Source organism: Phalaenopsis equestris, unplaced genomic scaffold (assembly GCF_001263595.1).
Source record: "Phalaenopsis equestris unplaced genomic scaffold, ASM126359v1 Scaffold000054, whole genome shotgun sequence".
NCBI lineage: Eukaryota > Viridiplantae > Streptophyta > Magnoliopsida > Asparagales > Orchidaceae > Phalaenopsis > Phalaenopsis equestris.
Genome location: NW_018164496.1, coordinates 2,036,787 through 2,063,181, shown reverse-complemented (window position 1 = coordinate 2,063,181; position 26,395 = coordinate 2,036,787). Strand labels below are relative to the sequence as shown.

Below are 26,395 nucleotides of genomic sequence, written 5' to 3'. Positions count from 1 at the left end.
AGCTATTGATCGCCACCAAATACCGCCGACCACCACCGATCGGCCGCCGCTCATTCTTTGTGGCAAGTTCGCTCTCACACTTTGATCGCCACCAAATACCGCCGACCACCACCGGTCGGCCGCCGCTCATTCTTTGTGACAAGTTCGCTCTCACAGTGACGTTGTAAATCGAAAGTTTGTATAACTTTTTCCATGATTTTTTATGTGTAACCATCATTTTATAGTATATTTCTTTTCAATTGGGTTGGACACCGTGATTTTTTAATTTTTAGAGTTTTCAAAGTAAAAAATTTATAGTGTCACTACTAGTTGTTCTTATTTCATATTAATGTGTGTTGAATTTTTGCACAACGCTAAGACAATAATCTATTACTCTACCATCACAAATCATCAAGCTTGCATCAACACCATTGAAAATTGTTGGATATACCCCCACAAACTAAAAAAACACTTATAATATTTAATAAGCAGCCTATACTAAATTCGAAAAATTGCATCCTAAATATTTAATATTTTAAAATGTAAAAAATTACGCTGAAAGTAAGCTATCCACTTGAACTAATTATTATTATTCTTTTAACGAATGAGACCATTTTTGGGCATTTGCATACATACCACTAAATTTTTATATATTTACATATTTAACAAAAGCTTTACTTTTAAAATTTTTATACAACTGAAACCTTTCTTATGGTATGAAAGCATCACCAATTTGACTTTAGAAAGTAAAATACACATTTTCATGTGTTGGATCTTAATTTGTGTATGAATCACACCGTGAGAAATAGAGGACTAAGGAGAAACAGAGGAGAAACAGAGGAGAAATCAGGGACATGAATGAACATTAATGAACCGTGATACATTGTGTTTTACTCATCTAATGATATCTCTATTTACGAGTGAGAGAGTACAATACGATGATGCTACATTTTACTCCTGCTTTGAAAGGGTCGTTTTGGAGATTCTTAATATTTTACATGTATAAGCTCTTTGCTCGACTGCACTATGGCTCGACCGACTGAGCTTGATTGGTTTTAGGTTGGCATGATAGGTTGGGTCAGTTGAGATTCGCTCGATCGATTGCACTCAGTTGATATGGTTTAACTTGTTGATTATGGTCAACTGTCAATCCTCGACTTCTAATGCAACCTCTAAGCGTCCTTGAGATGGTTGAAAATATTAGAGAACCAGATATTTCCTTAGATCAACTTTCTTGTGACTGTTAACTCGAATATTCTTTCGTTTTGTTTCTGGTTGTGTGACTCATTCCAGTGTCCTTTGATTGCCTTTAGTGCCTTGTTTGGCTTTAGCTTTGTTGCCTTTGGTTCAAATGACTAAACTCGGCTGAATAAGTTGACCTCATGTTCTTCTGTCATTGGGCGCTTCCTCATAGTATTTTTCTCCTCCAGACTGTTAGATCTCCTCAGGATCAATGTTAACACATTTTTTTATGTACAAAAAGTGCAGATGAGTGATTCAGATAATGTAAAATTGAAGTTTAGGGGTCAAATATTTAAATAGCTTGATATATATATATATAGATATGGATATATATATATATATATATATGTAAAATTCTTTATTTTTAACATAAAAGTTATAGAGACCATCTTGAAAGAGTTATCAAGCACAGCCCAACGGGCCACAACCTTGATGGATTAATGCTCGTGTGGGCTAACATGGTAGCCCTAGTTCATTTCTGTATATCGGAAAACCCACTCGGCGAGAGAGGAGAGAGATCGGAGCAGAACCTTAGATAAAGCGCGAGGATGAGCGGGAGCGGGGCGAAGAAGGTGGTGGAGACGGCAGTGAAGGCAACTAAGGCGATAGACTGGGATGGCATGGCGAAGTTGCTCGTCTCGGACGAGGCGCGGAAGGAGTTCGCCAATCTCCGCCGTGCCTTCGACGACGTCAACCAACAGCTGCAAACCAAGTTTAGTCAGGTCCATTTCTCACCCCGATCTATGATTTTTTCATTCTGATTGTTTAGCTATGCTGTAGTTTTTTGGATCTGGGAGGATTCGTCTTTCGTTTATGCTGCGGGTGAATTTTTGTTTGGCATTGATTCGAGTGGAATTGAATTATTGGGTGATTGGTAATGGTCTGAGTTTAGGACGGGTTCCGTTGGATTAGATAGTAAATAGAACTTTTTATAAGTTTTTGGAATTTTCATATCGTCAATATGTTTCAAAATCTGTAAGAGAGGCTAGCTGAGGAGGAAGATAGAATTATAGGGCAGACAGCCTTTCAGTATTATGTTGGAGAATGAGCTTGAGAAAAGAAGGTGATCGAGGGATTCATTTTCATCGTGGCAAAGAACAAGAGACGTTGAAAGATTTCCTCTAGTCACAAGAGCATGTGTAGTTTTAATGACAAACGAGAAGCAAATCTATCATGAAAAGGTGTATTTCACTTTTTAAGATTGGTTAATAGTTGTGTTTTTGATGATATGTTATGGATTTGAGTGATATATGTGTAAATATGAAAGTTTAGGTGTGAGATATGTAAATACATAAGCATTGTGTGCTATGTATGTAATTGAATTTTTGCCAGATAATATCAGGGAGCCTGGCAGAATCCTCACACATGCCATGAGATGGATTGGCATTGCTTTTCCAGAGCAGCTCCTCATTGTTTGGTTGAAGGGAAGGTTTTAAAATGAGGATTGAGATGCTGTGGAAGTGAAGGAGCTCGGTATGGTTCCAACCGAATGGAAACAGAAATTTGAGGAGCCTGTTGAAGTTAGGAAGGGTAAGTTTAAGAAGGCATCTCCCCCAAGAAGTTCTCAAGCACTCACCATTAACCCAAGGTTGTGGTTTTGGTTTTCATTCCTGGCCTGTTCGAGCATGTTTTGGGATTTGATTGGGATTGTTGACAGGGAATGGGTAAAGTTTGACGCCACATTTTTTTTAGTTTTTTGGATTTGGTTGTTGATATGGAATAGGTTTTTGGATTTGATTGGGATTGTTTATGGGGAAATGGGTTTGGTGATTTTGTTATGATAATTTTTTTTTCAGGCTTTTTTTTTTCTTATTTATGCTTGCCTCCTCTGAAAATCATGAAACAATGGGGGAATGAGTTATAATTTGGGAGCATTTACATACATACCACTCGGGTTCTATGCATTTACATATCTAACAACTAAACATTGTTTTTTACATTAATACCAACTAAAACTTTCATATCACATGAAAATCATATTTGTGTGTTATGTATTTAAATTTGGGAGCATTTACATACATTGTTTTTTACATTCATATTACATAAGAATTGTGTGTTATGTATTTAAATCTTCTTGTAATTTATTCTTTCACATTTGAGAAATTTCTTTGATTTTTCTCTTTTGCTTATGAGTGCATGATTCATACTCCTTTCTGTACTCGTTATCTTTCTCTGTTTTCTAATTTGGGTAAAATTGAATTAACTGATAATCTAGAGTGATGAGTACATCACAAAAGTGGAGTTAGTCACATTTGATCTTGTACTCAATTATGTACGATACTTGTTTTGTATTTTAAAGGTTGTAAACGACCATGCTTATCCAATTCAAAATTTGTTAGTTGTGTACGCTTATTTTATGTTTCTAATGTTCAACAAGACTTTGCACAACACTTACTTTTTTTTTTAAGGAATAGTTGTGTACAAACATGAAGTGTAACCTTTATTAAAAAATATATGTGCATTGCCATATTCATGTGAACATTTCTTAAATTTTTCATGGCTATATGGAAAAAATAGAATTTGTTGCACATATACTCACATACATAGTTACGTATATCCCAAAAAATGAAGAAGTTAGGTAAATATATGTATACAAAATTGTATGTAGCTTTCACTTAAAATTTCAAAGCTCTGTGCATTTGTGTACAACGAACAAATAAAATAGTCACACAAATTCTTGTACACAGCTATGTATTATGTTCTAAAAATTATACAAAACTGTGTAAATTACCAAAAAAGAAGAAATTTGAAAAAATGCAAATGAGCTCAGATAAATTTTAAGATAGAAAATTTAACATCCAAAGAGCTAATTGATGGCACATAGTCAAGGCCTCAACTCTATGAAATTAATAAACCTAACAAATTATGCAATTCTAATGTGAATTCTATTAACAATTAATCACAAAATATAATGAAGAAAATGAGTTCTGACTAAATAGTGCGGTTGGGTTCTGAAATACACCCCAAACAAAAAGGGAAAAAGTTGTTGGGTTTTATGATAGATGTATCTCAATTCTTAAAACAAGAATGAATGGTATTTGGGGGTCGTAAAATACTATTTAAATAATCATTTAGCCTTATGTCTTCTAAATAACTCATTGGATTGTATGAATTTCGTAGACAAAAAATTATACAATTAAAATAAAAATTTCAAAGCCACTCATAAAAAATAGATATTTGTATCGGAAAATCTTACTATATACATTCAAATACAATGCCTAACATCGATTGGTACTAAGGTATATTTTAGCTCATGTTTTCCATGTTTGGTTAGGCTTTAAGTTTGTCATAACAACAACTTCAAGCATAATAATTTATATGTTTTTTTAATTTTGACCTTGTCTTTTAGGTACTTCGTCCATCTGCAAAGAAGGTATCATTATCCTTAGATATCTAAGTGCAAGTGCCCTCGACTTCATATAAAAAATAAATAAGATAAACAACACATCAAATTATCACATCAGATCACAGTATGCATAAAAGAAAATAATTATGTCACTCAACCCTAAGATGCATAAAGCATGCGCCTATCACATCATTTGTGTGTACTAAGTTGTTGATGGTGTCAATTTAATCAAATGTGTGCTATTCAAATTATTGGTTTGATTTGATGATGTTCAAACTTATTAACTAAACAATGATTCACATGTTAAGTTATTAATTTTATCTATTAATTTGTTATATCTTTTATGACTTAAGAGTCTATCCATTTAGGGTTATAAAAACCTAAGTATGATGAACATAACTTATATTTGAGGTGGGATATATTGTCACAAGGGTCCTAGAACATTTTCTAAAGAAAAGAGAAACTATGTTTTTTAAAAGAATAAGAATATTGGGTAACTCATCGTTAGATCCTGAATTCTAGATCTATGTTTGTGGTTATGTGAGAGGTATTAAAATACTAAAGGGAGATTCACTCTCGACTCCCAAAACACAAGTTTGGGTATATAAAGTTCCAGAGAACAGGCTTAGTTCTAGTCAAAATAGATTATCCATGGCTTAATGAATTTTAGGATGCCATGAAAATGTTTTATCCATGACCTGTTTTTGAGATGGATCATGCTGAGGCGAAGCTAGAAAATTTTAAGTGGGGGTACAAATTAATAATTTCAAAATCACCCTTAATATTTTTAGAACTTATCTAATACTTTATATATAAGTGGCAAGCGACGACAAGACTATCTAGTTTCATCACTGACACCTCATCGAACACCTTTCCTTCAACTAGTAGTATTCAAAACCAAAATTTCTTGCGAACACCTTTCCTTCAACTAGTAGTATTCAAAACCAAAATTTCTTATTGAACAACCAAAGCCATCGTTCAACTTGCAATCATTGCTTCAAGAACAGCAGCGGGCGATTGCTCCGTGTCAGTGGCCAGTTAGAGGCTATGCCGATGGAGAATTGGGGAGTGTTTTAGTTGGTGCATTGAAGGAATTGATTGAAAGGGATTGTAAGAAGGAGGCCCCGGGGGGGGGGGGGGGGTCTATTTATTTATAAAAGTAGGCGGCGATCGAGGAGTCCTTGGTGGCAAGGGCGCCAACACAAGGGGAGAATCTGGAATCGATGCTTGACAACTTTATTTGGATTTGGTAACATAATTTGGGAAGGAGAAAAGAAACTGATATGTACTCTAACTTTCATCGATCATCAGTTGCGGGTAGTGCCTTACAACCTAGCTCAGTCAACTATTGTGAGGCGATGAGATTAATAATGGTCAATTAAGATTTTATAAAAAAACCAAAAAAAAAAAAAAGTTTGTCGGGCCAGTTATGTTGCGACACTCCAGTGCCCCCATTGTAGCTCCGTTCCATAGAGGATCCCATTCTCAAGGCCAATAAGGTTCTCCTAATGCTAGTTTTATAAGTAAATAGCCGTCCATACCCAACTAGGCCAAAGCTAGAATCAAATGATAAACTATTCACTAAATATGTCTTAAGATAACCAACATGGTCCTATGGTTAAGCTACCAACTGACTCGGGGTCTGCTAATAGATTCTAGAGTTACATAGGAGGGTCATCGAAAGGCTCTTAACCATCTTAAGATTGTCCGCACTAACAAATCCAAAAATAAAGCGGATTGCTGGACCTCTTAAAGTGAAGTCAGAGGGTGTTAGGGTACCCAATTATTGGGTACTCTAAGATCACTATACCTAATCAATAGAAGGATTTTTACTTCAATTAAAATCATTTAGCATAATGATTTGAATAATGCATGAAATTATCATACAAATTAAATATCATATGAGATTATTCAAGATAAGCTATAAGTTATTGTTTAGGGTTATGTAAGACTAGGCTAATAGGAACAAATGCTTAGTCGCGGGGATTTGCTAAGGAGAGCTAGGGTCAAAGACACTTTTATTAACTAAGCTAATTGTTTTCCAAGATCTAAAACTTTGAGTTTTAACTAGTGTATTAACCTTTATATTATTTGTCATTTATAACATATTTTTTAATTTTTTTGGCATGTTCAAGGTATTTCTAGAAGCTTTTAAATGTCCAAGGCTTCTACTTATACATGTGCGTATTATGATAAGGCATGAATAGGTAGCCTACTACTAGGCAATAACGTGATCCAAATGTTTTGTGTTCGTTTTATAATGGATTGATTAGACCAATAACAATCCAAAAATATATGTGAAACCGAGGACTTTTAATTTATGATTGAATTACCAACTCACATGACCTAAAAGAAGGGCTACCCTCAGTCATATGGTGGCATAAAGTTCCCAAAATCTAGCCCTATATATGGGTGTAAAATAAAATAGTAATCTAGATATAGTGTATGCACTCGCCATAAAGTGGTATGTGAATACAATGACATAGTGAATAAAGAGATATGTGAAGCACAAGAGATTATACCTCATATGAGATTATGGTCAATCAGACCGAGCAATGAACCTAGGTGAGTGAATGTTGAATGAACGAACGACTTCAATTGAAGGCCAAGGGGATGACACACATGCAATGAGATATTTACACAAATTATTCCCGAAAATAATCAATTAATTCAAATAGATTTGAGCAAGAAAGGTTACATGATGAAAACCTAAGCTTGCAATGTTGTTTTATCTAGTGAAGAGAAAGAAGAATTGTGACGGTTCGTGGTAAGAGAGACGACAACACATATGTGATTGTTTGGGCCCAATGGCAGAGTTGAATGAAAATTAATGGAGGTGGATCACAAAAGTTGAACGCTTGACAATGTGCAGACTAGACGAATTGACAACTTAAATTATAGTGGATCCAAGTAGTGACATGGGGTTTAGGTTTGGAGAGGGTGGTTGACAAGATGGGCTCACGCCTTCGGAGGTGGCTTGTGACATTTCAGCGGTGCTCAAGCTAGAGGCGCAGATGACTAGTGGACAAGGTTGGTGAGATGGATGCTAGATAGCAGTTGCATGAAGGCTGGAGCCGTCTCTATTGCTCTGTGTGTGTATGAAGAGAAAAAGAAAAAGCTTTTTCTCCATGGCAGGGTCTGAGACTCTCACCCAAAGCCCAAGATGTGGTCCATTTTTTCATCGACATTCTTTTTTTCTATATTTAAGTCATTAAAGGTATCTATATTAGAGTTGTTACTTGTGCTTAAATAAAAGGAGGATTGACCAAGTATTTTCTTATTTCAGTTGGATTTCATCAAGGATTGAATTTAAGCCCATATCTTTTTTGCTTTAGTTATGAATGTTCTTCCTGGACATTTATAGGAGGATATACCTTGGTGTATGTTTTTTACAGATGAAATTCTTCTTGTGGATAAGACTATAGAAAGAGTTCAGGAAAAAATTGAATTTTGGAGGTCAACTTTAGAGTCAAAAGATGTTCATTTCAGTAGATTTAAAATTGAATACATGAAATATAATTTTAGTAGTAGATCTTGTGGTGGGATTGTAACAATATGTGATCAAGTTATTGAACGAGTGAATGTTTCAGTTTCCTTGGGTCTGTTGTTCAAAGTGACGGTGAAGTGGAGGAATGCGTCGGGCCTATTTTTGTGATAGAAAAAATCGCTTAGACTTAAAAGGATAATTTTATAAAATGGTGGTGAGATTGGGAATGCTTTATGGCGCAAAATGTTGACTTATACAAGAAAAGCATAAAACAGGGTTGGGTGTTGTTGAAATGAGAATGCTTAGGTGGATGAGTGGCTTGACACTTAGAGACAAAATGCGAAACAAATGTATCAGTGAAAGAGTTGGTGTATCTCCAGTGACAAACAAGATTATAGGGAGTGATCTTATATGAAGGCAAATTTAGCATAATTTGAAGGAGACAAATAAGAATACATATGAGGATGTTTTACATTACTAAGGCTGTCTGCATTGTTCTTCAACAAAAGCTGGAGAAGATACCACCCAAAAATTAGAATGAGATGGTGTAATGAAATTATGGAGTTTGTTGAAAGTGGTAGGATTGGTCCTCCCATGGATGTGGAGATAACTCAACTTAACAAAGATGATCAATGAGGTAGTGCATAATGATAGTGGATACTCTTGAAAATGGTTGGATATACCCCCACAAATTAACAAACACATAACTTATAATATTTGATTAGTGACCTATGTTAAATTCAAAAATTAGCAGTGTAAATATTAATATTTTAAAATAAAGCTACGCTAAAATTAATATTTGATAAAATATCTACTTTAACTGAAATTTATCATTATTTTAATGAATGAAACAATTTTTTGGGGCATTTATTTACATACGCACCACCCAATTCTCATATATTTACATATTTAACAAAAACTTTACTTTTGACATTTTCACACCACTCAAACCTTTTGTTTGGTATAAAAATATCACTAACTTTAAAAAAAAAGTAAAATACATATTTTCATGCGCTGGATTCTAATTTGTACGTGAATCACACCTTAAGGAATAGAGCATGAGTAAGATAAGAGTGAAGTCAGAGAGATGAATGAATAGTAATAAACGTAATACATCATATCTTATTCATAACATGATATCTTTATTTACTGGGGAGAGAGTGCAATAAAATGATGCTACATTTTTGTCTCTGCTTTAAAGATGATCATACAGAGGAATATCAATATTTTTCATGTATAAGCTTATAGCTCGGGTGCACTCTAGCTCAGCTGACTGAGCTTGATTGGCTTCGGGTCGGCAGGACTGGTTCGGTCGGCTGAGATCCGTTTGGTTGGCTGAATTTGGTCGATATGGTTCAGTCAGTTGATTGTGGCCCGACGGTTGATCCTTCACTTCTCATGGGGTCTTTGGGCATCCATGGGATGGTTAGAGATCCTAGGGAACCTGATTTTCTCTTGGATCAACTTTCTTTGGGCAATTGTCTCAAATAGTATTTTGTCTCATGCGGCTCACGCCATTCGAGGTGGCCCAGCCCAGCATTATTTCTAACTGAGTGACTCGTTATAGTGTCCTTCGATATCGTTTCGCGGCTCGGTCAGCGTTGGTTAGGACAGTTGCACTCGGTCGGCCTTGGCTAGGACGATTGCACTCGGCTGAATAAGTGATCTTCACGTTCTTTTATTGGTGGTCCCTCCCTCATAGTAATTTTCTTCTCCCCATGATCAATATTGACACAATTTTTATGTACACCACGCATGGATAGGGTGACTCGTATAATGTAAAGTTAAAGTTTTGGTGTTAGATACGTAAACACATGGAATTGTCTGATATGCATGTAATTTTTATTTTTTAAGTAAAATTATAAACTATCTTGAAGCAGTTATCAAGCATAGCCCAACGAGCCTCAACCTTAATGCTCGTCCGGCCTAATGTGGTGGCCCTAGCTCTACTCCTTGGATCGGAAACCCTAGCCTCTTCGAGAGATAGGAGCAAAGCCTTAGATAACACGAGGATGAGTGAAAGCGGGGCGAAGAGGATGGTGGGGACGGCAGTGAAGGCAACCAAGGCGATAGACTAGGAAGACATGGTCAAGTTGTTGTTTCTGATGAGGCGCGGAAGAAGTTTGCCGATCTCCGCCGTGCCTCTGACGACGTCAACCAACAGCTGCAAACCATGTTCAGTCAATTCCATTTCTCATCCTGATCTATGATTTTTTATTTTGATGGTTCAACCAGGCTGTAGTTTTTTGGATCTGGGAGGATTCGTTGAATTTTTTTTTGGCATTGATTCGAGTGGAATTGAATTAAGGGATGATTTGTAATGGTCCGCATTTCGGAGGGATTCCGTTGGATTGGAGAGTAAATTGAACTTTTTAAAAGTTTTTGGAATTTATATATTGGCAATATGTTTCAAAATCTGTAATAAGAGAGACTAGTTGAGAAGGAAGATAGAATGCCGGGGCAGTCAGTCTTTCAGAATATTATTGTTGAATGAGCAAGAAAAAGGGTGGTTGAGGGATTCATTATCATTGTGGCAAATAGCAAAAGGCATGGTAGAAAGATTTTCTATAGTCACAAGAGCATGTGTAGTTTTAAGAGCACCATTAATGACAAACGAGGAGTAAATAGAATAGCGCTTAGCATAAATTTGGGGAAATTTACATAAGCTGCACACAATTCTTATTTGCTTTCATATCTCACACCTAAATTTTCATATTTGCATACATAACACTTTGGTGCTTTAAATCTATCTACAAAAAAGCGAATTTCACTTTTTAAAAGTGGGTAGTAGTGCTATTTTTGATGTTATATTAAGGATTTGAGTGCTATGTGTGTAAATATGAAGGTTTTGGCGCGAGATATGTAAATACATAAGAATTTTGTGTTATGTATGTAATAGAATTTCTGCCAGATGATATCAGGGAGCCTAGCAGTAGAATCCTCACACATGTAATGAGCAACTCCTCAGTGTTTGTTTGAAGGGAAGGTCTTAAAATGAGAATTGAGATGATATGGAAGTGAAGGAACTCTGTATAAATTTTTTGATAAGGATGTTGAAGCATAAATTTGTTTAAACCAGATGGAAGCATAAATTTGTTGAGCATGTTGAAGTTAGGAAAGGTTAAATCTAAGAAGGCATCCCCCCAAGAAGTTCTCAAACACTTACCATTAACCCAAGGGTGTGGTTCTGGTTTTCATTCCTGGTCTGATTGAGCATGTTTTGGGATTTGATTGGGATTGTTGATAGGGAATGGATAAAGTTTGAGATCACATTTTTTTTTTTTTGTTTTTTGGATTTGGTTGTTGACATGCAATGGGTTTGTAGATTTGATTGGGATTGTTTATGAGGAACGATTTAGGTGATTTTGTTTCGATAATTTTCTTTAATTTTTCCCCCCTTATTTATGCTTACTTCCGATGAAAATGATGAAACAATACGGTGATCAAGGTGGCCGTGGATTGCCTTAGTAAGTATGCACATTTCATTCCGTTACATCATCGGCGGTCTCTGTCGCAGTGTTGTTTATCTGAGAAGTGGTTCTTTTGCACGTGGTACCGGAGTCGATTGTTTCAAATAGGAACAAGGTGTTCCTCAATCACTTCTGGAAAGAGCTATTCAGGTTGCAAGGGACAGTCCTCAAGAGGCTACATATCATCCCAAGACCGATGGACAGACGGAGGTGGTCAACAGGAGTGTGGAGACATGCATGCGTTGTTTTATTTCTGATACGCCGAAGCTATGGGCCAAGTAGATTGCATAGACCGAATATTGGTATAACACGTAGTACCTCACCACATCACATCACTCATTTCAAGATATTGTACGGGCAGGATGCACCTCACTTGGTACATTATGGGCATGACGCCACAATAGTATCTAGCGGCGATTAGTACTTGGAGGAGAGGGACAGGGTTCTAGCAGTATGGACTATATGAGGTGATGACACGCATCGGGGAAGTGGGCTATTATTTGAGGTTACCACCATCGTTCGTACTACACTAGGTCTTCTATGTGTCACAGATGAAACATGCGATATGATATCATACACTGTCTCTTACACTACTGTTGACATTGACGGAAGACCTGGAGGTGATTTTGGAGCCGTTAGAGATCAAAGAAGTGCGTCGAGGAGTAGGGGGAGCAAATGAGGTACTGGTTAAATGGAAGTGGTTACCAGCTATGAAGCAACATGAGAGTCTTACGAGGTGATCCACAAGCAGTTTTCATTCCTCCACCTTAAGAACAATATGTCTTTTTGGGAGAGTAATGTTACGCATATACGGGAGCTTGTTCTCCCTAGACCAGCTGAAGGCAGCATAACCAACCCACAGACAGGCCGGTCTTGGCGACAAGGAGCAGTGTTAGCTGGAGCTCGCTCCCTCCTCCCGATCCTGCTCCCACCTCCCTGTTCCCGATAGCGAAAGTCGCGCTGCGACCTTACAGTTTCGCGAACTGCTCCCACCTACGATTCTTGAAACGACGCCCTTTCCTTCTTTAAGTTATGAACAAGACCCCCCTTCGAATTATCTTCTGCGATCAACTGCTACTGGCGAGAGATTCGAGAGGGCTTTGGCATGCTTTGCAGAAGAGGAAGAAAGGAAATAACACGACCCTATTTTGTGTTCTTTTTCGGGCTTCCTCGGGACAGATAAATAGAAATGCAAGCAGTAGTTCCTTGCTGTAGAGGAAGAAGAAAGAAGAAAGAAGAAGAAAATTGTTCTCCCTTGGTTTCTTCTTGGTGACTTGTGACAGAAGGAAAATTAGGTTTGTTTTTCTTGTAAGGTTATCTTTTTCGGTATATCTCGGAGTAGAGAGAGAAGAAGAAAGAGCAACAAAGTGAGAGATCCTCTTGTAATTCGAGACGATAGACTGCTGTAAATTCTTAAAGTAGTACAATACTCTGCAACTCCGTGGACGTTGACAATTTGTCGAACCACGTAAATTTGTGTGTTCCGCTGTGTTTCTGTTTTCTAGTATGAATTTGCTCGTTCTATTTTTCGCTTCATCGAAGATCGTTATTTTATTTTATAAATATATACCACAACTAATATAAGAGTTTTATTTGGATATGAAGAAGAATGATGACTGCAAATGAAGTGAAGCTTTTAGGGATCGAGAAGTTTGATGACACAGATTTTGGTTACTATAGGATGCAGATAGATGACTACCTATATGGGAAGAAACATCATCTTCCGTTATTGGGGAAAAAACCTGAAAGGATAGACAAAGCTGAATGGAATCTGTTGGATCGACAGGTTCGGAGGGTCATTCGATTGATCCTATCGAGGTCTGCTGCACACAACGTCGTCAAGGAGAGGACGACTGTAGATCTCATGATAGGTGTTGAAATATCTAATTTAAATTTCAAGATTTATTGTCTTTTCTGTTAGGACTTATAATAAGAAATAATTCATTCCTAGTCATGAAGAATAAATTCTTTCCTTAATATAAGGAGATATTTTGTTTTCATATATTAGGAATTATTTGTTTTCTTAATTTATATTATTTTCTATTATCTCCTAATAATTAATATGAATTAATTATTGGAGATATCAGGTGATATATCTTTCCTTTCATATCATTTTTTTTTATTATTTTTCATATTATAAGATTCTTGTAAGTGTTACTTATACCCCTGTTCATATTAATGAAAGTATTTCGAAGTATGCCACTTTATTCCGCATTATTCTAAAATTTAACATGGTATCAGAGTCATAATTTTGCCCTAACCACTGAGAATCGTTGAAGGATCGCCAAAACTCCCTTCCCACGATAAGGCCGGCTGGAAGGGAGGAACTATTTCTCCGCTTTTGATTCGTCTGCCACGGCATTGTCTCGGGCTGCGTCGTCCTCCTAAGTCCTCTCCCTCTCGTGTCTGGGCTCGTGACTGGTACAACCTTCTCAAACCTGTCTCCCGACACTTCCACTCGTGGTATCCCTTGTCAACAACGTTTTTGTTCGCGTCGACTGCTTCATCTCCTTTGTCTCCTCCCTTCTCTTTCGCAGACGGTTCTTCCACTGGTCGATAGAGCGGGCACGAAGCTAGTTCGCTGCTGCCCTTTCCCGATTGATATCGTCACATCGCTTACTGTCGGCGCCTCTGATAATTGCTTCTCTTTCCGTATCCTATCCACCGAAGCCGACTCAATTCCATTCTCAAGCTCCCTTTCAATAAGGTCATCCTCGTCAAAAACCACATTTTTCTTTGATGAAACATTTCGGAGCTTTCACCGCTTCTCCAGAGCTGCTTTTACTTTATCCTTGTCAATCTTTGTCATGGCTTCTTAGAAGCCTTGTCCTTCTCGCTAGTTACCCCACTTGCAGCTTCATAGTTTTGAACGTCTTTCCCGTCACCATCCTTATTGTATTCCCAGGTAGTGCTCTTATCATCAACAGTCAAATGTTCATTGTTGTAATTATGTGCCTCATGAGGAACAACAGAGTTGCCATCAATATTTGCCTGCTGTGTTCCAGGATGCTTATTTTGAGAAATTTGTGCTGCTTCCCGAGCATTTAATGGCGCTGGATTCTTGCAGATAGCTGAGGATGCCGTCGGCGGATTAACAGATCCAACAGTGCCTGCGGTTCCTGCTCTGTTGCTGCTCTCAGCTTCATTATCGTAAGATGGTTGGGCGGCACGGTTTTGCTCGTCAAGTTCTCTGCCTTAATTTTTTTTTATAGTTTCTACAAGGGGTTTATATGGATGGAGTAAACTCAGATCAAAACCAAGAGTAGCAAGAACTAGTCTTTCCCCCAATAAGATGAGCTCCTTCTGCTGTTCATAAACTTCCTTCTGCTTAATTTTCTGGACAGTAGATGGATCCTTTTTATGAATAACCTCATATGAAATTAGAATTACATCCCACAGTGGGCGAGGAATTTCTTCAACCTTTCCAGCAAGGAACATACAAACCGTTGCAATTGTCATCCTATCACTCTTTGCATGTGATTGGCGAAGGAAAAATCGATGACAAAATACCATTGCAGTGGCTATTGTTACCTGTGGTACTTTAAGCCTCGTGCCCAAATCCTGCAAGAAAGTGCAATATGTCTTACTATTTATGGAGAATTCTCTTCAATTTCCTTGAAAAGTACCACCTGGTCCCATAATTTATGATGGCTAGATTTGACAACTAGAAATTTATCTCTTTCACACCAAACATATCCATATAAGAGGCAGAATCTCCCTCCTTGTCCTTAAAAATTTTCTTCTTGGCTTACCGACTCCATCTCCTGTCCAGGTGCAAAGCCGCCATCTTCTTCTACTCCATCGAAGGCTCCTTCTCCTGCTCCGGCGATCAAGCCTCCGAGCTCCTCCTTCACCAGCCTCTGCTGTTAAATTTCCAAGTTCATCTCCTTCCCCTATTCCACTTTCCCTAGAGAGCTCGATCCCGCTCGGTAATTTTTCGAATATTAAACCACCGCTCGCCGCGCGATCTTGGCATCTTCTTGGTGGTCAAAACTTCACTCTCAACTACCAGCTTCCGAATGAAGCCCTCGAATCGTTGCATCTTTACATGATCGATGAGTACGATCGCATCGTTGCATCTTCTTCCGCCTGCAGCAGTTTCAGTTCATCCCGCCTTCAGCTGTTCCTTTTTCCTTCGAAGCCGGATTCAACACCATCGTCAAGATCATTTCAAGCAAATTCAGTGAATTCACGAGGGCGACAATGGCTTCAATCATATCCAAGGCTGTAGCACTCCTCTCGATCGCCGGTGTCGCTATCATCTCCCTCGCCAGCATTGCTTCGACGGCCGCGGAAGCCTCGACAATCCCCTATATCTGACGCAACTGCTCTTTCCGTCCCAGTCGCTGCTGTGTTCAACCTACAACCAGACCTATCCCTTGATGGCTTTCTTGCCACTGGAACTCCCTCCTGTAGTCCTTCTTGCTGGTGAAATTCCCTCATGCGGCCTTTCCTGCCGCCCGAACTTCCTGCGGACATATCTGCTGCCGACTAGATATTCAGGCTTACTCCTGCAGCCGGTTCTTCCCCTGCAGCATTTTCCTGCCGTCGACCCTCCCTCAGGCAGCTTTTCTCGACGTCGGATCCTCAACAAATTTTTCCCTACAGATTTCGGCCAGCTGTTCCCAAGGAAAGCACTGCTTTTTCCTGCAACATTATTGCAGCCTTCTTCGAGCACGACAACTTTCTTGAGCACTGTCGTTGGCCCTCTGCAGATTTCATGCAACCTCCCTCCAGCCTCCTTGCAGCTTTCTGGCAACCTCCCTGTAGCCTTCTTGCAGCTTTCCTGCATCTCTCCTACAACATTCTTGCAGTCTTCTTGTTGCTTTCATGCAATTATCAGTGACTTACAAATTCATCAATTGTCTGAAGATGATGAAATTGATTTTAATGATGAGATACGTGCGCTGATATTGTTAGCATCGTTGTCAAATAGTTGAGAAGTCATGAGGATGACAGTTAGCAGTTCTGCAGGAAAATGTAAACTAAAATATGATGATATTCGTGATTTGATTTTGTCTGAGGAGCTGACATTGAATGTTGATTTCAGAGGAAGATGACAAGACTTGAACTCAAATAGAGAGAGATCAAAATCAATGTCTGGTCAGCAGACAACCTGCTGGAATTGCGGCAAGACTACCTACATAAAGAGGAACTACAGGAACCTCAAGAATATGGAGAATTATAACGCAAATGTGACATCTGAAGAAGTACAGTATGCACGATTGCTAACAGTTCATAACTCTGTTAATAATAGAAGTGAAGAGGAGAGTGAGTTTGGGACACTCATTCCTATTGTTCCACAAACATATGATGGAGAACCATAGAGCTATGAGGAAATCTTGTAAGATGAAAATTCAAGCAAGTGTTAGCTGACAGAACTTCCACTAGAGAAGAAGACATTACACAACAATTGGGTGTACCAGGTGAAGACTGAACTTGATGGCAGTAAGAGGTACAAGGCTAGACTTGTTGAAAAAAACTTTCAGCAGAGGTAAGATATTGCCCAGAGACAAGAGTAACGTATGAAATAGTTTGGAGGTGCAAGGCTATGTGGACCCTGCTGATATGTTGACTAAGGGTGTTACTCTTGAGAAATTAAAGTTGAGCACAACTTCAGTTGGTCTTCTGATGTGAAGATAATGGTTTTGAGTTGCAGAGGTGGAGGATTTACGTTTGAAGAAAAATGGCGACGCTGTTAGTGGAGGATATCAGTTCGAGGAAGAAAACGTTCTAGCATGTGTATCGGTATCCAAGCAGGAAATTTGTTAGCTGGAGCCCGATCCTGCCTCCCAATCACGCTCCCGCTTCACTGTTCCCGATCACGAAAGGCCGCGACCGCGACCTTAGAGTTTTGCGAACTGCTCCCGCCTAAGATTTGCGAAACGACGCCCTCTACTTCTTTAAGTTACGAACTTGACCCTCCTTCGAATTATCTTCTGCGATCAACTGCTACAGGTGAGAGATTCGAGAGGTCTTGGCGTGCTTTGCAGAAGAGGAAGAAAGGAAATAGCATGACGCTCTTTTGTATTTTTTTTTGGGCTTTCTCGGGACAGAATAAGAGAAGTGCAAGCAGTAGTTCCTTGCGGTAGAGGAAGAAGAAAGAAGAAAAAGATTGTTCTCCCTTGGTTTCTTCTTGGTGGCTTGTGGCAGAAGAGAAATTGAGTTTATTTATCTTGTAAGTTTATCTTCTTCGGTGTATCTCGGTGTAGAGAGAGAAGAAGAGAGAGCAACGAAGTGAGAGTTCCCTCTTGTAAGTTGAGATGATCGACTGGTGTAAATTCCTCAAGTGATAAAATCCTCTGCAACTCCGTGGACGTAGGCAATTTGCCGAACCACGTAAATCTGTGTGTTCCATTGTGTTACTATTTTCTGGTGTGAATTTGCTCGTTCTATTTTTCGCTTCATCGAAAATCATTCTTCTATTTTATATATATATATACCACAACAAGCAGGCCGAACTGGGGGCGCCATAGAAGAAGGAAAGGGAACAGTGGGGATCACTAGGGCCATAATCACCTATGCAAGGAGGAGAAATTAAGGGAGTTTGGAGGGAAAATAGGATGAAAAATTTTTGAAATGCTAAGTGGGGATTCTATCAAGGGGAGAACCTAGGGTTTGCTTTATTTATGTATGTTTTTGTGTGGCTGTTATTTTCTTTTCTTCTTATGGAGTTCCTAGCGACATCTAAGGTGTGGGAGAGCCGATCTTCCTCTCAAAAGTAGACCAACCGTGTATTTTTGCTTGTTTTTCTTTGATTGTTGTAAGTGCAACCCATTTTTGTGTTTATTTCATCTATTTATTGCCGTTTTGAATGGTTTGTTCGCTGATTTTGGTTCTGAGTTGTAGTGTGAGATATATGAATACATAAGAATTGTCTGCTATGTATATAAATTTCATTTTTAATTGAAAAGACATGGGATCCAAATATGTCTTAATTTATAATTTTCTAATTCATTGAATATGATGTTTCATTGCCCATGTACTTCGTATTTCCTGCAACAATCTCTTGCTTGACCTCACATTTTCAACACTGCAGTTATCTTTTGTTTACATTAAATATTTGTTCTTTCTTGAACTACAAGGACTATGATCTTCTATCCGTTCTTAAAAATTAGATTTTCTCTTCAAGCAGTTTATTTTCATGTTTATTTAGAGGGCACCTTTCTTTTAATTTATTTTTTAGGAAAATTTACATACATACCACACAATTCTTATGTATATACATGGCTAACACCTAAAGTTTGATATTTACACTTATAACACCTTGGTGTCATAAGTCTACATTAAAAGGTGTATTTGACTTTTAAAAGGATAGTGATGCTTGCATTTTAGATGTGATGTTAAAGATTTGAGTGGTATGCATGTAAAGATGAATATTTAGGTGTTAGGTATGCAAATACATAAGAATTGTGTGGTGGCATGTTTGTAAATGCCCCTTATTTTTAATGTTTTGCTTGGCAACTGATTAATATGCATATGCTTTTCATCAAATTGTGTAGGAGCCGGAGCCCATTGATTGGGATTATTACAGAAAAGGAATTGGACCTCGTGTGGTCGATATGTATAAGGAAGCTTATGACAGTATGTTTTCTGTTTTGATGATGCCGTTGAGATTATATGTTTTCTATTGTTTTCCTCAAGTTCAGCTGTTTTACTCTTTTTTTATTTGAATGCAAAGGCATATTATTAGTAAGAGGGTATTTACATATATTGCACACATTTTTTTTGTATTTACATATGTTTAGCCTAAACTTTCATATTTACATACATAGCGTGCAAATCTTTAATACCCCATAAAATTACTAGTTTAAAAGCGAAATAGCCCTTGTCATGCATTTGTTTAAAGCACCAAAGTGCTATGTATGTAAATATAAATGTTTAGGTGTGAGAGAACTAAATATATAAGAATTGTGTACTACGTATGTAAATTTTTCTATTATTAAATAGATGAGCCTATGATTCATTCTTCTTATGGGAACAACTTATGATAAGGTTCCAAGAGATGTCCTTTGAAGAGTTCTTGAGAAGAATGGTGTTGATATGACTTATATTCAAGTCATTAAAGATTTGTATGCTAGAGCTGTTACTTGTGTTCAAATTGGAGGAGGATTGACCAAATATTTTCCTATTTCTGTTGGATTACATCAAGGTTCGACTTTAAGCCCATATCTTTTTGCTTTAGTTATGGATTGTCTTAGTGGACATTTACAGGATGATGTACCTTGGTGTATGCTTTTTGCTGATGATATTCTTGTGAAATATCCTTCTCATGAATAAGACGAGAGAAAAAGCCTAGGAAAAACTTGAATTATTAAGGTCTACATTGGATTCTAAAGGCCTTCATTTGAGTAGAACTAAAACTGAATACATGGAATGTACTTTTAGTAGCCGCAGATCTAGTGACAAAAGTGTAACTTTGGGTGATCAAATTATTAAAAGGTGTGAAAGATTTAGATATCTCAGGTCTGTTGTTCAAAGTGATGGTGATATCGACGGGAATGTTAATAGTAGAATTCAATTTGGTTGGTTGAAATGGAGGAATGCTTTTGGCCTTTTGTGTGATAGAAAAGTACTGCTTAGACTGAAAGGAAAATTTTATAAGAGGGTGGTGAGATCTGCAATGCTCTGTGGCGTTGAATGTTGGCCTTTAAAAGAGAAGCATAATACTAAGTTAAATGTTGCCAAGATAAGAATGATTAGGTGGATAAGTGGCTTTACACTTAGAGACAAAATGCAAAATGAATATATCCGTGATAGGGTTGGTGTAGCTCCAGTGACAGAGAAAATTAGAGAGAGTCGTCTTAGATGTTTTGATCACATTAAAGTTCGACAATTTGATGATCCGATTAGGAGAGTGGATATTTTAGATTCGACTTATGTTAAGAAAGACAGAGGTAGACCTAGGAAGACTTGGGCTTATTGTATAAAAATGATCTTAATTTATTAGAACTAAATGAAAATATGTCACTAAATAGGACGCAATGGAGAAAAAGGATTCATGTAGCCGACCCCACGAAGTGGGATTAAGGCTTTATTGTTCTTGTTATTGTATGGGAACAACTCGTTCATTATTTAGACGGAATACTTATGCAGACTTTCTCTTGAGACTTTGAACCATTTGAGCTTCATATACACGAAAAAGAAATACAAAAAAACTTCATTCATAGACATGGTTACATTTATGGACTAGCAAACGACCGTTAATGCATGAATTTAAAATATGTATATATGATATATTTTCATGTATGTAGGCATAGTTAATAACTATTGATAACATTAAAACTGGAGAAAATGCTTCATAGCACAAGGTGTTCTTTGAATTACATGGTGATAATCATTGGAGTTAGCCATAAGTGTAATGTAAATAAATGCCGCATATCTTCCTGTATGAAGGGTTATTTATATCCTAGATTTACATGTTAATTCGTTAGTTTCATTAACTTTTTATGGTCGTATACTATGGCCACGACATTAATGAAATAGTTTTAAGTTATTTCATCATAAGAATGATAAAGCATTTGAAATTCAGCAGAAATATTTGATGCCTTCTGCAATCGTTGATGTCTTTTGTGTAGCTATTATTTATTGTTGCATCAATGTCAAGAGTTTTCAAGGGTACGTGAAAGTAATGGCTGTAAGATATTCAGTAAAAAAATATTGTTTTTGTTACAAAAATATCTTATGTTGCTGGTTAATATATTTTACAGGCAGTTAGAGACACAATGCAGCATCTTATGTTTTTGGATTTTTGCATGATATTTGATTAGTTAATTTTATTACTTAAGGACAGCAGCTCAATAGGATCGTATTTAGGGGAAAAATTTTATTGATTGGCCAATTTTTTGTTTGGGTACTTTTGTAAATTGTTAGGAATGTGATGTGAATGAAATTAAAGATTGTTAGTCAATGTTGTTGAAAGTTCATGCAATTCCTTGTGTTATATATCATCAATCATTGCAATTATTGATTGAATGGTTATGCTGATATTTAAAGTGTTTGCCTAAGTTTTGTAGAGTCAAGTATTTTACATCTGTTTTATGTCGAAACATAATGATGCAAATGAGGATATCTAAAATGTAGGTCCATGAGCTATAGATTCAACTCTTTTGGGTCTGTATTTTTTTAGAGTTGGCAGGTCTTCAAGTGAGAGAATATTGTGGAGAAGCAGGTATTAGAAAAGTCACTAATTGTCATATTAAATATGCAAAGCTGAGATTATTATATTGATTGTGGGTGTTCCAATTAGGATAGACATTTTTGTTTAAAGAGAGATTGAGAATAGAATCTATTGGAAATAACATGAGGGCTGTTTGGTTAGATGCTTTATGGGTGCATAGTAACCAAATATAGGTAATTGGAAAATTTAGCGGTTTGGTTGGATGTAATTTGAATGCAATATAAGGTTTTGGTGAATTTGAAAACCTTTTTTTGTCAAATTTGATGTATTTGAGAATTGGTCGTTTGGCTTATTTCTAAATACACGGCCACCACCGTCATAACCACCACTTCCAACGTCCCTGCCACCTCTGCCTCATCCCGCACACCCATCGCCACCTCTATCTCCGGCTAGCGCTAGCCGCTTCAGCCTTCATGAAAAAGAAAAATCCTTCACGGCCAATGCATGCCACTTCATTTGATGCCGTTTGCCTTCTACCGCTACCAGTTAGCACTCTGCCGTCGGCATCCATTGGTCTTTTTATTTTTCATCAAATTAAACTTAAAAAGGTAATTTTCTTTCTTCTTTTTTTTATAAGACTTTACTAAACAACTCTAAAATATTCACACTACATTTCAATGACACTGCACTCCTTTTTCAGCAAATCATATGGTTCCTTAGTAAAAATATATATTTGAATGGCTTCAGAACATGCAGAACAAATGATATAGACTATGCATTACTAAAACAGATGTATTAAATTAATATGAAAGATTTATGAAATTATAGATTAAGATAATATAATTAGATATTGTGTGGCGCAGAATGTTAATGAATGGAAATAAAAATTTTTTAAATCAACCCTAAATGATTGGGCTAAGTGCCGCAAGACTAATGATGTTGATTTTTATTTTTAATGATAATAATTTAGATGGGAGATGTTTCGTTGGGTTCTTGACTTGGAATGTTTTGTCTGGCTATTGATGCAAGATTTTTAAGCTCCAACTTTCATGCTACTAACCCTACTAGCTGAGTTTTTTAAACTTCAATCTTGCAGGCGTAGAGATACCCAAGTTTGTTGACACTGTGACTCCACAATACAAACCTAAGTTTGATGCTCTGGTAAGACCGTCTTTGTTCTTCATTTGTATTTGGTAAGATTTATATACAGACCACTAAATTCCTATGTATATACATATCTAACTCCTAAACTTCAATTTTTACATGCATGCCACCTTACCTATGCATGAAAAGATTTATTTCACTAGTAGTATTTTTGATGTGATATGAAAGATTTAGGTGGATTTAGGTGGTATAATGGTATAAATGTAAAAATTAAAGTTTAGCTGTTAGATATGTAAATACATAAGAATTGGGTGGTATGTATGTAAATGCCCCTTGTTTTTATCTCTTTATCTTTTCATCTAATGGCAAAAACTGTTTGGATAGGCTTAAAATATGACATCTATATACATATTATTAAGCTACCTTTTAAGATTCAATTGAGGTAGACAATTCCTTTTAAAATTTTATTACGTTAATAGAAATGAATGTATTTTTTTTGCAAGTCATCATAAAGAGAATGTCAAAACACATAAATAAAACCTATCTAATTTATATACATATTATGAAGCCATAATGAGTGAGGAAGTTTAGCATTTTAAAATTGAGTCATTTTCAGATGTTTAAAATTTTAATTTCTTGAATTGAAAGAATGTATTTTTTTAAAGTTGTTTTAAAAGATTGTTAAATTGCATTTATTAAATCTATATGATATCTTATGATATCTGATATAATAGATACATCATGTCCTGTTCCAAATATTACAGTATGTTTTAATAAGTTAATATAATTATATAAATAATAATGTATAATTTGCTTTTATCCAACTGTTGAACGATTTAATTCAATTTTAAATATTTATGAAAAAATAATAACAAAAGTTAAAGAATCAATTAAAAATAAAAAATATATTGTTAATTAATGATTCTTAATTAATTTAGAAATATAAAAAAAAGTCTATTAAGTATTATTAAAGGGTCTAAATTAATCGCAAGTTTTTAGAATTATTTTAGAAAATATAATTAGAATCGATTTTAATTGTTAACGAGTTGCAAATATGAAAAGTTTGTAATTGATTGAACCAAGTGTTTTTAAATTATATTATGACTATTAATAAATTTAATTATCTTATTTTGGAAATAACTTTGCAATTTGCCAAATTTATGCTTTTAATCGATTCTATATAATGAATTTTAAAACAATTACGTATCCAACTTCTAAAACAGTTACAATAATTACAAGAATATATATATATATATATATATATGTATATATATATTGTCACCTGTGTATTGCATGGATTGCTTGAATTGGTGGAGGAAGTAATATTTTGTATGGCTTTGTAAACCTCATATCCGTCTCATTTCATCAGTTGGTAGAGCTGAAAGAAGCAGAACAGGCATCCCTGAAGGAGAGCGAAAGGTTGGAAAAGGAAATCGCCGAGGTTCGAGAGTTGAAGGTGAGAGTCCCCATTTGTTGATTCACAATCTAATTATTTTTTTGGGGGGGATTTACATACATACCACACAATATCTATATATTTACACATAACATTATTGCATGAATGCATGAAATCTTGTTGGGAAATTTACATACATTGCACACAATTTTTATGTATTTACATTTCTAACACTTCGATATTTTCTTTTTTTTTTTTTTGGTGTGATGAACTTAATGTATGAGAAGGTATATTTCACTTTCAACGAGTTGGTGAAATATTATTTTGATTTGTTATTAAAAATTTGAGTGTTATGCATGTAAATATGAAAGTTTAGATGCTAAATATATAAAGTGCCAAAATAGTTCTAACTTTCTTTTAGTATTAAAGCTGAAATAATCCTCGATGTTTATTTAACCGTAAATTTTTGCAGCAAAAAATATCGACCATGACTGCTGAGGAATACTTCCAGAAGCATCCAGAACTCAAGCAAAAGTTCGACGATGAAATCCGTAATGACTACTGGGGGTATGGCCCACCACAGTAAATTTTATTCTCCCGTCTTATTTTACCGATTTCATTTACTTCAATAAAAATATCTGTCGCCATATGCAATGCCTTCAGAGTGTTCTTACTTTATTATCTGATTGTGCCTATTTGAACTTAATTGCAAAATAATTCCTAAAACAATTTTTTATTTTGGCACTAGCAGTAGCTGTTTAATTTTTACATAGAACGGGCTATTTGCTTAATTTCTTCAACATTGAGCCTATTAAGTGTTTGGGAGAAAGGAGGTAGAGTGTCAATGTTTTCTCTTGACTTCAACTGGGTTCTTTGGGTTTGTTCTTTTTATTCAAGTTTAGATGTTTTTTTTTTTTGGGTAATTTAGGTACATACCATTCAATTCTTACGTATGTACATATCTAACACCTAAACATTTATATTTACATGCATACTAAAATTTTTAACATCACATCAAGATGTTATAAATGTAAATATTAAACTGTGGGTGGGGTTAGATATGTAAATAGATATGAATTGTGTGGTATACATGTAAATGTTCCCTTTTTTATGATTTACTGCAGAAAGATGGTGATATAGATGTTGACATCATATTTATAGAAGGTGAGTTGTTTGAATGAGAGATGTTTAAGGAGATGATAATAATGATGGTTTAAGATAAATTTTATAAAATTAGAATTTGATTGGCTATGTTGTATTGATCTGAGTGCTAGGGTATTAAAATTTTTTTTTGGTTGTTTGGTAAAATTGAAATGATAAATTAGTGAATGATTATCCTTGCATGTTGGTATATTCTCAGCAATTAATAGGAAATTTATTGTGCTAAAATGAAAATATGGCATGCATTTGTATGACTTGAGTTCATAGGAGATATATAGAGATTTTTATATGAAAATGTTGGGATGATGATTTCAATAGTAATGAAGCATTATATTATAAATGATGCAATATCTTTTGACTAAAGAAAATGTTAATGAAAACGGAATTAGATATGAAATTCGAAGATGATTTTATGGGCTAGTAGGAGGCCCCTTAAGACATTTGAATTTTCGCGGTTTGTTCGATCGTTCTATTATGAGATGAGAACATAGACTAGAAGAAGGCTAGCATTGATTTTTATAGAGATAATGAGCGTCAATTTTCTTGATGGTAACTGCAGGCGCCAACCTTTTTGGCGATTGCATGGGTTAGCCTTGATGATGATTGAGGGCATCAAACTTACACGTGATAACAAGTGTCGGCCTTGTTGATGACAACGGGAGTTATGCTTAATGATAATGTCTCAAGTGTTTGTATTGAATACATAGCTTTAGATGTTGGTCTTGAATTTTTCTCAATCACAATTCTCTTTAAGCCCCCTTTGAATACATAGAATTAGTGGCTTGATTTTTAGATTGGGAGTTATGGTTAATTTTGACTTTGAGATCAAAAGATTTGCCATATAGTTTGTGTTGATCATGTCGGATTGTCCATATGATAATACCTCAATATTCGTGCTCAGCTATAGGGAAGGGAATGAAAGAAGATGCAATGGTAGATAATAGATGAAAATGGAATGAATGTTTAGGAAAGAAAATCATCAAAAATAAATTTTAAAAAAGGGAATTTTACATACATTCCACACATTTTTTTATGTATTTACATATCTAATATCTAAAATTTAATATTTATATTTATAACACTGGTGTTA

General features: G+C 36.0%; 1 protein-coding gene across 1 annotated transcript; it reads left to right on the top strand.

The window, feature by feature from the left end:
* The first annotated feature begins 1,635 nt into the window (after positions 1–1,635).
* On the top strand, positions 1,636–24,870 carry LOC110019205 (ATP synthase subunit d, mitochondrial). Its single transcript, XM_020716785.1, has 5 exons — positions 1,636–1,943; positions 19,027–19,108; positions 22,741–22,805; positions 24,118–24,204; positions 24,617–24,870. The coding sequence occupies exons 1-5, from the start codon at positions 1,770–1,772 to the stop codon at positions 24,728–24,730; spliced, it is 522 nt and encodes a 173-aa protein (XP_020572444.1). The 5' UTR covers positions 1,636–1,769; the 3' UTR covers positions 24,731–24,870.
* Positions 24,871–26,395: the final 1,525 nt, after the last annotated feature.